General features: G+C 42.9%; 1 protein-coding gene across 1 annotated transcript in view; it reads left to right on the top strand.

Moving 5' to 3' along the window:
* The window catches only part of dnal1 (dynein, axonemal, light chain 1), a 34,057-nt gene that overhangs the window by 8,719 nt on the left and 11,629 nt on the right, over positions 1–13,709 (top strand). Inside the window, exons 5-6 of the mRNA XM_080202010.1 lie at positions 1,338–1,393; positions 8,168–8,294. Of these exons, the coding sequence (XP_080058136.1) occupies positions 1,338–1,393; positions 8,168–8,294 (183 nt within the window). The remainder of the gene's footprint in view (positions 1–1,337; positions 1,394–8,167; positions 8,295–13,709) is intronic.

Here is a 13,709-nt window from a genome sequence, read left to right as displayed (position 1 = left end):
AAAAATGTATTTATTAATCACAAGGCTTACATTAACATTGCAATGAAGTTACTGTGAAATTCCCCTAGTCGCCACAGTCTGGCACCTGTTTGGTCAATGCACCCAACCAGTACGTCTTTTAGAATGTGGGAGGAAATTGGATTGATGCAGTTGATGGGCAACATCCTTAGTGGCTTCTGCCACCAATATGTGACATGCAACTGAAGCCCATATGGTATGTGGTTAATGGACAGCTTCCAATGGCGAACTAAGCAAGTGGCTCGTGCATTACCTTGGGATTGAAGTGACTGAGCCTTGTGTTCAGAACGTTGCTAGGCGCATCCTTATTTTGTAATCCATCTTTGGCACAATAACCAGTTTTAACTCTAAAATCAGGTTTGTTAGCTCAGTTCAAAATTGTGTGAATTTATTGAGATGTCATCTCAAACATTTGAAGGGTCAGAGATGGAATTTCCAGAGTAATTTACCTTTGGCCCAGGATTGTTCTCAGCTCTTGGTCTTACTAAAAGCTGAGGTTTTTTTTTGTTGTTTGTTTATGGGATTGTTGACTGGTTTGAATTTTCTGCCCATCCCTAATTACCCTTGAGAAGGTGGTGGTGAGCTGCCTTGAACCGCTGCAGTCCATATGTTTTAGGAACACTTGCAATGCTGTTAGGAAGGAAGTTCCGGAACTTAGTCCTGGCGACAGCGAGGTAACTTGACTATGAAGTGGGGGAGGGGTGGCACAGTGGTTAGCACTGCTGCCTTACAGTGCTAGAGATCCAGGTTCAATTGCGGTCTTGGGTGAATGTGCAAACTCCACACAGACATTCTGACAACTAGACGAATACATGAATAGGATGGGAATGGAAGGATATGGACTCCATAAAGTGCATACGGTTTTAGTTTAGGTAGGCATCGTAATCAGCACAGGCTTGGAAGGTCGAAGGGTCTGTTCCTGTACTGTTTTTTGTCTGCATGGGTTTCTTCGGGTGTTCTGGTTTTCTATAACAGTCCAAAGATTTGCAGGCCATGTTAAATTGGCCTTAGTGTCCAGAGATATGTAGGTTAGGAGATTAGCAATAATAAATGCATGGGGTTATGGTGATAGAGCAGTAGGGTGGGACAGGGTAACATGCTCTTTTGGAGAATCGGTGCAGACTCAAATGGGCTGAATGGCCGCCTCCTATGCTGTAGGGGTCCAATGGTTCTAAAGAAATTTGGTTCTAAAGTGTCTAGACATGATGCTTCAACTACCATAAGTATTCAGTTGGCTTGATAGACGAGCTGGGTTTTTCCTATCTGTCAATTTTGTGTGTTTTTTAAAAATGAAATGCTTTTTTTCTCGTGTTTTCCAGAGAAATTAACAATTCTGTCACTGGGAAGGAACAACATAAAGAATTTAAATGGTCTGGTATGTTAATATAGTTTCACTTATCCTAAGTCTTGCTGCTGAAAGCTGTAATTAATGATGGGGATGTTCTCTTTTTAAAAAAATGAAACCTGTAAGGAGATTTGATGGAGGTGTTCAAAATCATGGGGCCTAGACAATAGATAGGGAGAAATTGTTCCCATTGATGCAAGAATTGAAAACCAGAGGACACTGATTTTAAGATAATTAGCAAAAGAAGCAATGGTGAGATGAGGAAAGTCCTTTTTATGCAGTGAAAATTTCAAAATTTATGGATGTTACAAAATTTGAAAATATCATAAATTGTGAGGACTGTGTAGAACTTCAAAAGGCCATAGTCAAGTTTGTGGAATATGCAGATAGATAGTCAATGAAGTTTAATGTGGAGAAATGCAAGGTGATACATTTTATTTTAATAGAAAGAAAATGAGACAATAAAAAATTAAAGATATGATAGAAAGAGTGTAGTAGTAGAGAGACCCGGGTGTGTTTGTACATAAAGTTATTAAAGTTGACAGGACAGATTGAGAGAGCAGTTAATAAAGCATACAATTTGGAAGAATGAAAGGTTGGACCCTTAGAGGATGAGAGGGGGGACTTAGTGGTAGGGGATAGGGAAATGGCTGAGGTCTTGAATAACTTTTTTGTTTCGGTCTTCACGGAGGAAGACGTGAATAATTTGCTGGGTGTTAGCGATGGAAAGGTGGTAGGACTGGAGGGTCTCGATGACGTTGTTACTAGAGAGGCGGTGCTCGACAGACTGGAGGGACTGATTGTGGACAAATCCCCAGGACCGGATGGAATGCATCCGAGGGTTCTGAAAGAAATGGCAGAGGTGATAGTGGATGCCTTGGTGGTTATTTTCCAGACGTCGCTGGATTCCGGGGAAGTGCCGGAAGATTGGAAAACGGCTAATGTTACGCCGTTGTTTAAGAAGGGTGCCAGGCAGAAGGCGGGGAATTATAGGCCAGTTAGTTTAACATCTGTTGTGGGTAAAATGTTAGAATCCGTCATCAAGGAGGAAATAGCGAGGCATCTTGAGGGGAATTGCTTGATAGAGCGGACGCAGCACGGTTTCATTAAAGGGAAGTCGTGTCTGACAAATTTACTGGAGTTCTATGAGGATGTGTCTAGGGCGGTGGATAGAGGAGAGCCGGTGGATGTGGCTTTTCATTGATTTTCAGAAGGCGTTTGACAAGGTGCCTCACAAGAGGTTATTGCAGAAGGTCAGGGGGCATGGAGTTGGGGGTAGGGTGTTAGCGTGGATAGAAGGTTGGTTGTCAAATAGGAGGCAGAGATTGGGGGTCAATGGGTGCTATTCGGATTGGCGGTTGGTGACCAGTGGAGTGCCCCAGGGGTCGGTGCTGGGGCCTCAGCTATTTACCATTTATATAGATGATCTGGAGGAGAGAACCGAGTGTATGGTGTCAAAATTTGCTGATGACACCAAGATTGGTGGAACGGCAAATTGCGCGGAGGGTGTGGAGAGTCTGCAGAAGGATCTAGATAGGCTGGGCGAATGGGCCAGGAACTGGCAAATGGAATTTAATGTTGGCAAGTGCGAGGTGGTCCACTTTGGTAGGAATAATGGTAGGAAGGATTATTACTTACGTGGTGAAAAACTGCAGCATGCGACGGTGCAGAGGGACCTCGGGGTCCTTGTGCATGAGTCGCAAAAACCCAGCTTGCAGGTACAGCAGGTGGTCAGGAAGGCTAATGGGATGCTGGCCTTCATAGCGAGGGGGATTGAATATAAAAGTAGGGAGGTCTTGCTGCGGCTGTTTAGGGCATTGGTGAGGCCACAGCTGGAGTACTGTGTGAAGTTTTGGGCGCCGTACTTACGCAAGGATATTTTGGCCTTGGAGGGAGTGCAGAGGAGGTTTACTAGGCTGATGCCGGAGTTGAGGGGGTTGAGCTATGAGGAGAGGCTGAATAAACTAGGCTTGTACTCGTTAGAGTATAGAAGAATGAGGGGAGATCTCATTGAGACGTATAAGATGATGAATGGGATGGATAGGATAGAGGTGGAGAGGCTCTTCCCGCTCAGAAAGGACAGTAGGACTAGATAAGACAAGATAAAGGGGGGGCAGTTTAGAACAGAGTTGAGGAAGAACTTCTTCACTCAAAGGGTGGTGAATCTCTGGAATTCTCTGCCCGTTGACGTGGTGGAGGCTACCTCGCTAAACATTTTTAAGACGCAGGTTGATGGGTTTTTGATAAGAGAGGGGATTAAGGGTTATGGGGAGAGGGCGGGAATGTGGAACTGAACCACGACAGATCAGCCATGATCTTATTGAATGGCGGGGCAGGCTCGAAGGGCTAGATGGCCTACTCCTGCTCCTATTTCTTATGTTCTTATGATCTCGTTGATGTATACAAAATTCTTACATGGCTTAACATGCTGGAAGGATGTTTGCCCTGGTTGTGGGGTTATCTAGAACCAGGATATGCAGTTAATAAGAGGTAATTTAGGAACAAGATGTAAAGGCATTTCTTCAATCAAATTGCTGAATCTTGAGAGTTCTTTTCCCCGAGATTTGATTTGAATTACTATTGTCCCATATATTAATGTACAGTGAAAAGTATTGTTTCTTGCGCACTATACAGACAAAGCATACTGTACATAAAGAAGGAAAAGAGAGTGCATAGAATGTAGTGTTACAGTCGTAGCTAGGATTAGAAAAAGATCAATTTAATGCAAGGTAGATCCACTCAAAAGTCTGCTGAAGCAGGGAAGAAACTGTTCTTGGGTCGGTTGGTGTATGTCCTCAAACTTTTGTATCTTTTTCCCATCGGATGTAGGTGGAAGAGAGTATGTACGGGATGCATAGGGCCCTTGATTATGTTGGCTGCTTCTCTGAGGAAACGGGAAGTGTAAATAGTATCAATGGACGGGAGCTGATTTATTAGTCTTGGACAGAACAGGAGCCAAACCAAGCTGTGATACAACCAGAAAGAATGCTTTCAATGGTGCATTGTAAAAGTTGGTGAGAGTCGTAGCAAACGTGCCAGATTTCCTTAGTCTTCTGAGAAAGTAGAGGCTTTGGTGGGCTTTCTTAACTATAAGCATTGGCATGGAGAGACCAGGACAGGTTGTTGGTGATCTGGATGCCTAAAATCTTGAAGCTCGCGACCATTTCTACTTCGAGGAAACTCGGCCATTGAGTGTTCAAAGTAGATGTCGATACATTTCTAGGTACCAGTGGCATCAAGGGATATGGGTTAGTGCAGGAAAGTGGTGTTGAAGGAGAAGATCAGCCTTGATCTAATTAAATGCATCTTAGGCTTATTAATAAAGGGCATAGAGTACAAAAGCAAGGAGGCCAAGTTTAACTTTATTTATTAGTGTCGCAAGTCAGCTTATATTAATACTGCAATCAAGCTACTGTGAAAATCCCCTAGTCGCCACACTCCAGCGCCTGTTTGGGTACACTAAGGGAAAATTTAGCATGATCAATGTCTCTAACCAGCATATCTTTCGGCCTGTGGGAGGAAACCGGAGCACCCTGAGGAAACCCACAAAGACACTGGGAGAACATGCAAACTCCAAACTGACAGTGACCCAAGCCAGGATTTGAACCCAGTCCCTGCACTGTGAGTCTGCTGTGCTAACCGCTGTGCCACCGTGGTGAACTAGTTAGACACTAGTTAGGCCTCAGTTGGAATATCGTAGACAGTTCTGGGCACCACATTTTAGGAAGGATGTGAAGACACTGGACAGAGTGCAGAAGAAGCTTGAGAATGGTTTCAGCAATGAGGAATTTCAATCATGAAGTAAAATTGGAGGAGTTTTGTTTCCTTTCCTTGGACAAAAGGAGGTTGAGAGAACATTTGATAAACGTATTCAAATATATAAGTGGTCTGGCAAAGTAGATAGGGAGAAGCTGTTCCCACTGGTGAAAGGATTGTGACAAGGGGGAACGGATTTAAAGTAATTAGTAAAAGAAACAAAAAGTATGTGAGGAAGAAGTTCTTCCATGCAACAAGTGATTGGGGTCTGGAATGCACTGCCTGAGAGTGTGGGGGCGGCAGGTTCAATCAAGGCATTCAAAAGGAAATGTGATGATTTATTTGAAAAGAAACACCCTGTATGGTTATGGCGGAGGGAAGGCAAGAAAGTGGCACTTGAAATGCTTATTTGGAGAGCTGGTGCCGACATGATGGGCTGAGTGGCCTCCTTCTGTGCTGTAACAATTCTGTGATTGAGTGGTTCAGATCTGGGATGCACCGCCAGAGATTGTGTTGAAGGCAGGTTCAATCAAAGCATTCAAGATGAAATTGGATTATTATCTGAGAAGGAAGAATGTGCAATTCTACAGGGAAAAGGCAGCGGAATGGCATGAGGTGAATTTATCTTTTAGAGGGCAACAGCAGACACAATGACAGATGGTCTCCTCCTATGATTCTAATTCTGGTCTCAAGCGCTTTTCCAATTTTACTTACTTCACTGTTGGCATTCAGCTGCCTGGATCCTAAGTTTTGGTTTAGAGTTGGAATTCCAATCTGCCTCATACTGTCCTCCCTTATTGGTTCCTTAAGACCTATCCTTTTGAACAAGCTTTTGGTTATCTCCTTGCTGTCCAGCTCTCAAATTTGCAGAGCATGATCTTAAGATTAGGGTGTTTTTCTGAATGGAGGTCTGTAACTAGTGGTGTTCTGCAGGGATCAGTGCTGGGACCTCTGCTGTTTGTAATATATATATGACTTGGAAGAAAACGTAGCTGGTCTGATTAGCAAGATTGTGGATGATACCAAGCTTGGTGGAGTTGCGAATAGTGAAGATTGTCAGAGAATACAGCAGAATATAGGCTGGAAAAATTGGCAGATGGAATTTAATCCAGACAAAGGTGATGCATTTTGGTGGGTCTGATTCAGGTAAGAGCTATAAAATAAATGGCAGAACCACCAGAAGCATAAACACACAGATCTGGGAGTACAGGTCCACAGATCTTTAAGTGGCAGCACAGGTGGAAAAAATGAAGAAAGCATCTGGCACGCTTGCCTTCATTGAACAGGACATTGAGTATAAAAGTTGGCAAATTGTTCCAGTTGCATAAAACATTGGTTAGGCCAAATTTGGGATACTGTGTCTAATTCTGGTAGCCACACTATCAGAAGGATGTGGAGGCTTTGGGGAGCGTACAGAAAGGGTTTACCAGGATGGTGCCTGATATGGAGGGTATTAGTCATGAGGAGAGATTGAATAAACTGGGATTATTCTCCCTGGAAAGACGGAGGCTGAGGGGCGACCTGATAGAAACTTATAAAATTATGAGAGGTATAGATAGGGTGAACAGTTGGAAGCTTTTCCCAGGGTAGAAATGACAATTACAAGAGGGGAAAGGTTCAGTGGAGATGTGTGGGGAGACGTTTTTTTGCACACAGGGTGGTGGGGGCCTGGAATGCATTGCCAAGCAAGGTGGTGGAGGCAGTTAACGTTAGCCATACTTAAGACATCTTGATAGACATACGAATAAATGGAGAATAGAGTGATATAAAAGGGTGGTCTAAATTGGACAACATGATCGGCGCAGGTTTAGAGGGCCGAAGGACCTGTTCCTGTGCTGTACTGTTCTTTGTTTTGTTCTTTATATCAGCTCCAGGCCATTCTGGAGTGAAACCAAGAAACATTTTTTCACATAAAGGGTAATCTGGAATATTCTTCTGAAAAGAGGGGTTGGTGGGTGGGTGGGGGGTTGGGGGGGCTTAATTGAAACTTTGTGTTCCAGATTTCAACTAAAATAAAGGCAAAACATTACAGGTGCTAGTAGTTGAACTGCTAGATGATGCTACAAGAAGTCACATTAACCTTGTTTCTCTCTCCACAGATTCTGCCAAGCCTGATGAATTATTCCAGCATTTTTTTTTATTCCAGATCCCATCACGGCACAATGGATTAGTACTGCTGCCTCACAGTGCCAGGGACCTGGGTTGAATTCCAGCCTTGGGTGTCTGCCTGTGTGGAGTTTTCTTCCCATGTTTGCATGGGTTTCCTCCAGATGCTCCAGTTTCCTCCCACAATCCAAAGATGTGTGGGTTAGTTGGATTAGCCATGCTAAATTGCCACTTAGTGTCATGCAGGTTAGCAGGGTTACAGGGATAGGGTCTGGTGGGATTGTTGTCGGTGCAGACTCTTTCTGTACTGTAGGAATTCTATGGTCTATGTGTGAAGAGATGTTTTCAGATATCACCCCTTAATGTTACTTCCCTCATTCTGGACTTCCCCAGTTGAGGAAATAGTTTATCTTTATCTACCCCATAAATTCCTTTAAACATCTTGAACACTTGAATCAAATCACCCCTTGTATATTTTCTATACTTGAGGAAATACAAGCCTAGTCAATCAAATCTGTTCTCGTAACTGAAGCCTGTTCACTCCTTGTACCATTCTGGTGAATCTGCACTGTCTCCCGTCCTAGGTTAGTGTATTCTTCCAGAGATCCAGTGCACAGAACTGAACACACTCCACATAGTCTAACCAAACCTCTGTACTACTGTAACATAACTTCCAATCCTTTGTCTTCCAGTCCTCTTGAGCCAAAGGCTAAAATCCATTAGTATTTTAAATTACTTTTTGTAGCTATTCACTGGGTTTTTTTGATTCCTGGCTTGCTAATTAGCTTCAATAATGCAATGGCATGTCCACCTGCCTATTGCTCAATCTGACTTGAAAATTCTTTTTTTGAGTTTAATTCACAAATCCTGTGCTGTATATCAAATTAGTGGTAGAAAGGGACTCTTAAAATTTGGTGTTCTAATTAGTTTTACTTTCTCCAGGAGGCAGTGGGGGAAACGCTGGAAGAGTTGTGGATTTCGTATAACTTGATTGAGAAGCTTAAAGGAATTCATGCCATGAGGAAGCTTCAAGTACTGTACATGTCGAACAATCTAGTGAAGGATTGGGGTATGCTTCATTTCCTTTCAAAGAGGAAGACTTGCATTTAAAGGGTCTCTTTCACAAGCTGGGAATTTACTAAAATGCTTTTCAGTCAATGAAAAATTGTTGAGGTGTAATCACTGTTGTAATGCAGGAAATGGGACTGTGAATTCGTACACAGCAAACTCCCCAAAAGTGACAATGGCCAGATAATTAATTTTTAGGTGTTGGTTGAAGGAAGGCACCTGGGGGGAAAAAAACCCCTCCTTCAAAATGGGATCTTTTATGTCCACCTGAGAAGACAGCCAGGGCTGTGGTTTTAACATCTCAGCCACAAGAGCTGGGTGTCACGGTGGTTAGCGCTGCTGCTTCACAGCACCATAGACCCTGGTTCAATTCCAGTTTTGGGTGACTCTGTGTGGAGTTTGCACATTCTCCCTGTATTTGTATGGGTTTCCTCCAGGTGCTCTGGTTTCCTCCCATAGTCCAAGGATAGCTGGTTAACTGGATTGGCCATGCTAAATTGCCCCTTCGTATCCCAAGGAATACAGGTTAGCGGGATTATGTGGAGTTGTTGCAGGCTCGATAGGCCGAATGGCAGCTTCCTGCATTTTAGCAATTCTATTCTATGATTCTAAGACAAAATTTCCAACAGTGCTGTGCTGAAATGTCAGCCTAGATTATAGGTTCAAATGTCTGGATTGGGATTTGAATCTACAATGTTCTGACAGATGCAAGAGCAATATCACCTAGCTTCTGTTGGTACCTTCGTGACTTAGTTAAAGCTTTCTGATTCCATTAATGTGCGTATTTTGTTGCTGTATTGAGTGCAGAATCAGCACTTTGAATTCCTATATTTCATAAGTTCCTGATCTTAACACTGATCCCAAGGTAGCAAATGAAAGTCCATCTCCCTGTTCATGGGATTCTAACTACAATTTTCCAAAGTTCCCTTGACTTGAGAATTGTTCCTTTAGATTGGAGCCTTGTTAATGCTGTTTGAGAGGTGAGAGCAGCAAATCAATTAGCCTAACGTTTGTAGTTGGAAAACTGCTGGAATCTATAATTAAAAATAGGATGACCGAACATGTTGAAATTTTTCCTTGTCAATCAAAAATCTCTAATTCTTGAATCTATTCAGTTGTCCAACATCTGTTATTTGGGGTAGAGAATTTCAAAGATTCTCAACCTCCAAGAGGAGAAATTCCTCCTTAACCCTGTCTTAAATAGGAGACCCCTTGTTCTGAAACTGTGCCCCCTAGTTCTGGATTCCCTCACAACATGGAACTTAGCATCTTACCTTGTCATGTCCCCTTAGAATCACATGTTTCAATAAAATCACTTCTCATTCTTCTAAACTCCAGTGAGTATAGGTCCAACCTGCTCAACCTTTCTTCATAAGACAACCTTTGAATCAACTTAGTAAAATTTCTCTGAAATCATGATGTGGAGATGCTGGCATTGGACTGAGGTAGGCACAGTTGTGTAGTGAGATTTCTTACCTCTCTGAAATGTTAAACCGCTCCTCTAGGTATGATCTCACCAACGCTCTGTATAGTTGTAACGTACCTTCCTACTTCCATACTCCAGCCCCCTTACAATAAAGAGTCCCATCCCATTTCCCCTGCTGAGCTTGCATGCTAACTTATATGCTTCATGTCCCACTCTCCCAGACCCCTCTGCACCTCAGCGTTCTGCAGTCTTTCTCCATTTGCATAACGTTCTGCTTTATTGTTCCTTCCTAAGTGGACAACCTCACATTTTTCACCTTAATACTTCATCTGCTAATTTTTTGCCCATTCACTTAAACTACATCTAAATCCCTTGTGTGTTCTCCTCACAACATGCTTTTCCACCTATCTTTGTATCAGCAACAGATTTGGCTATGATACAGTCAGTTCCTTCAGCCAAGTCATTCATATAGATTGCAAGTAGTTGAGATCAAAGTGCAGATCTCCTATTCTATAATTTTTATAGACATCCTATTATTTGCCAATCTGAAGATGACCCATTTATCCTGACTGGTTATCTATTCATGCTAATATATTATCGTCTGCACCATGAGGTCTTATTTTTTGAAATAAACTTATAGGATATTGTCTAAAGATTACAGCCAGACCTTTCAGGAGTGAAATGAGGAAACACTTTGGAATTGTTGTGCAAAGGGCAATTAATGATGCATTAATTATTATTATAAATCTGAAATTGATAAGATTTTTGTTAACCAAAGAGATTAAGGATTATGAGGCAATGGTGAGTTAATGGCATGAGACTGCTGATCAGCTGTGATCTCACTGAATGACAGAACAGGCTCGAGGGGCTGAGTGGTTCATGTGTTTCTAGATTTAGTGCAGCAGTCTGTGCTACACTTGTGCCATCTTGTGGCCAATTGCAGAATGGCATTGCAAGAATTCTGAGATTGTGACTTTCAATGCTGTCCCCACCAGGAATGTGATAGGAATGGGACTAAATTAGACAATATTTTTAAAGAGTTGGCACAGGTATGATGGGTCAAATGGTAACCTTCTGTTTTCTGATGGCCTATAATGGTATTTCTAAACTTTTAGGAGTGAGAAACATTAAATCAGCTAGAATTTAAAATCCTTAACTTTGTCTAGGAAACGCCAGGGAAAAGAATACTGGGAAATCCTGAAAAAGCGACAACGTGCACTTGGATAGCATCCTTCGCAACCTTGGAATATCCCAAAGCCCTCTACAGTCAATGGCGTACTTTTGAAGTTTAGTCACTATTGTGGGGAAAGGTGGCAAGCAATTTAAGCAGAGCAAGGTTCACAAGTGAGGAACAAATATTGGCCAGGTTAACGAGAAGAACTTCACTGCTCTTTGTATAATACCAAGAAACCCCTTGCAGCCATCTGAGGAGACAGATGGGGCTTCAACTCATTGTCTCATCTAATACTGCACTCAGAGCATCAACCTAGGCTATGTATTCAGCTTTGGAGTGGTACTTGAACCTGCTGTCTTCTGACTAAGGTGAGAATGGGACCAATTTAACCACAGTTGATGTTGTTTTGACACCGTTCTGAAGTATCTCAACAAACACAATGGATTCACTGAACATCTTCAACCCACTCCATTTCAGTTCAGAGTGGCATAGTGATTAGCACTGCTGCCACAGTGCCAGGGACCCAGGTTTGATTATGGCCTTGGGTGACTCTGGAGTTTGCATATTCTCCCCATGTCTGCATGAGTTTCCACTGGGTGCTTTGGGTTCCTCCCACATTTCAAAGATATGTGCAAGTGAGGTGGAGTGGCAATGTTAAATGCGCGCGTTATGGGGATAGGGCAGGGGTGTGGACCCTATTAACTGTTTTTTCGGAGAGTCAGTGCAGACTTGCTGGGCAAAATGGCCTCATTCTGCACTGTAGGGATTCTGTGGTACTATGGTTAAAGCAAGATGCAGTTGTAAGAATACTTCAATATGCAGCACCATAACTTACAGATATAAAGAGAAGAAAATAAAAGTGAAAGAAAACTTCTTCATCCCACCATAATTATGATAAGGTTACTGCAGTGGCAGAACTGTCCTAATTCAGAATTGATCTGCTCTGTAGCGCAGTGATCATTTTCTAATAATGCATTTCTCTAATCTTTCTGCTGTTGTACAATATCAGACTAATGCAGCCCCAAACTGTTAAATTTCTCCTGTCAATTTTGCTGGAAAAATGATGGTATGAGCAATCCCATTTGAAAGCACCTTAGTGCTTTGATTATTTTGATCCTATGATTATATCATTTTGATTCCTCATTAATATTCCACCTCTAAGGCTCAGGATACTAATCTATTACAGAGAGGTGTCTGCCCTTTTGTGCCACAATACTTGCATGCCCAAGGTGACAATCTGCCACTACAGAGTTGACTGAAGTGAGGGGTCTTAGGATGTCGAGAGTTTGTCGCTATGAGCTAATTCAGTATTGGAGTTTATATAGTGTTTCGTGTGCTCAGGACATCCCAGAGCCCATCGATCCTGTTCACTCGCCAAATCCTCCTTACTACGTCTGGAATTTGTGCCAGAATTAGAGGTGTTGTACAGCCTAGTCAAGCAACAACCTGACGCAGTTATGCTGACCAACTGTTACAGCCAATATCCCAGTCTTCTCCATCACCATCCCTGGTGATGGGGTGGCACGGTGGCACAATGGCCATCACTGCTGCCTCACAGTGCCAGGGACCCGTGTTTGATTCCCGGCTTGACTCATTGTCTGTTTGGAGTTTGCATGTTCTCCCCATGTCAGCATGGGTTTCCTCTGGGTGCTCTGGTTTCCTCCCACATTGGGAAAGACGTGCTGGTTAGGTGCATTGACCTGACAGGTGCTAGACTAGCGGAATTTCACCGTAATTACATTAACACTTCATTGCAGTGTTAATGTAAGCCCTACTTGTGACTAATAAATAAACTTTAACATTTGGTTATTACCTGTCCCACCATAAGAGCAGTCCTGGAAAAGGTGACAGCGCAGTGGCATGAGAGGAAGTGGCCTTGGCAGTCCCGAACATTAAATTTTTTAAATATACAATGCTGGTGGGAAGTGAGTTCCAGGATTCTGATCCCATGACTGCAAAGGAATGGTGATTTAGTTCCAAGTCAGGACAGTGTGTAACTTGGAAGGAAGCTTGCTGTTAATGGTGTTCCCATGCACCTACTGACTTCATCCTTCTAGGTAATGGAGGTTGCAGGTTTGGAACCTGCTGTTGATGCAGCCTTGGTGAATTTCTGCAGTGCATCCTGTTATTGTACGTGCTGCTGCCGTTGTGCATGAATGCTGGACGGAGTGAATGTGGAGTTTTGTGGATGGAGTATCAATTAAGTGAGTTCCATTGTTTTGGATGGTATTGAGCTTCTTGAGTGTTGTTGGCACTGCACTCGTTCAGGCAAGTGGAGAATATGCCATCACATTCCTGACTTAGGCCTGTGGTAGACAATTTTGGGGAGTTAGGACCCCATGAAGTCTCATGACATCAGGTCCAACGTGGATAAGGAAACGGCCTACTGATTGCCACTTACTGCCCTCCCTGAGCTGATAATAGCACTCCCCGTGTTAAACACCAATTGGAGGGCTTCAATAGGACAAGATGTATTCCGGGTGGGGGACAGTGTCCATTGCAAAGGAGAGCTCGACGGCACCACTACAGACTGAATTGTCATAGCTGGCTGGTTCTGTAGCAGGTGAAATCTATTATTGATAGAGATTGATTACAGTGGTTAACCAATAACTCCAGTACCACCTCCAGGATGGTAGGTGAATTACATGGATATTTTTTCACCTAATAATTCCAATGCTCCTGTGAGCCCAACAGATCTGTTGACCTGATGCTTACCTTTTGTTTCTTATTACACAAAAGTTGTGTAGAATGATGAGAGGTGAACATGCCACTACAAAGAGCTGCCTACAAATATTGGTAACGTTTGACTTGTATTT

The sequence above is a fragment of the Carcharhinus amblyrhynchos genome, chromosome 14, assembly GCF_965287045.1.
Source record: "Carcharhinus amblyrhynchos chromosome 14, sCarAmb.v2.hapA, whole genome shotgun sequence".
Classification (NCBI taxonomy): Eukaryota; Metazoa; Chordata; class Chondrichthyes; order Carcharhiniformes; family Carcharhinidae; genus Carcharhinus; species Carcharhinus amblyrhynchos.
This window is presented reverse-complemented; position numbering and strand designations above follow the sequence as displayed.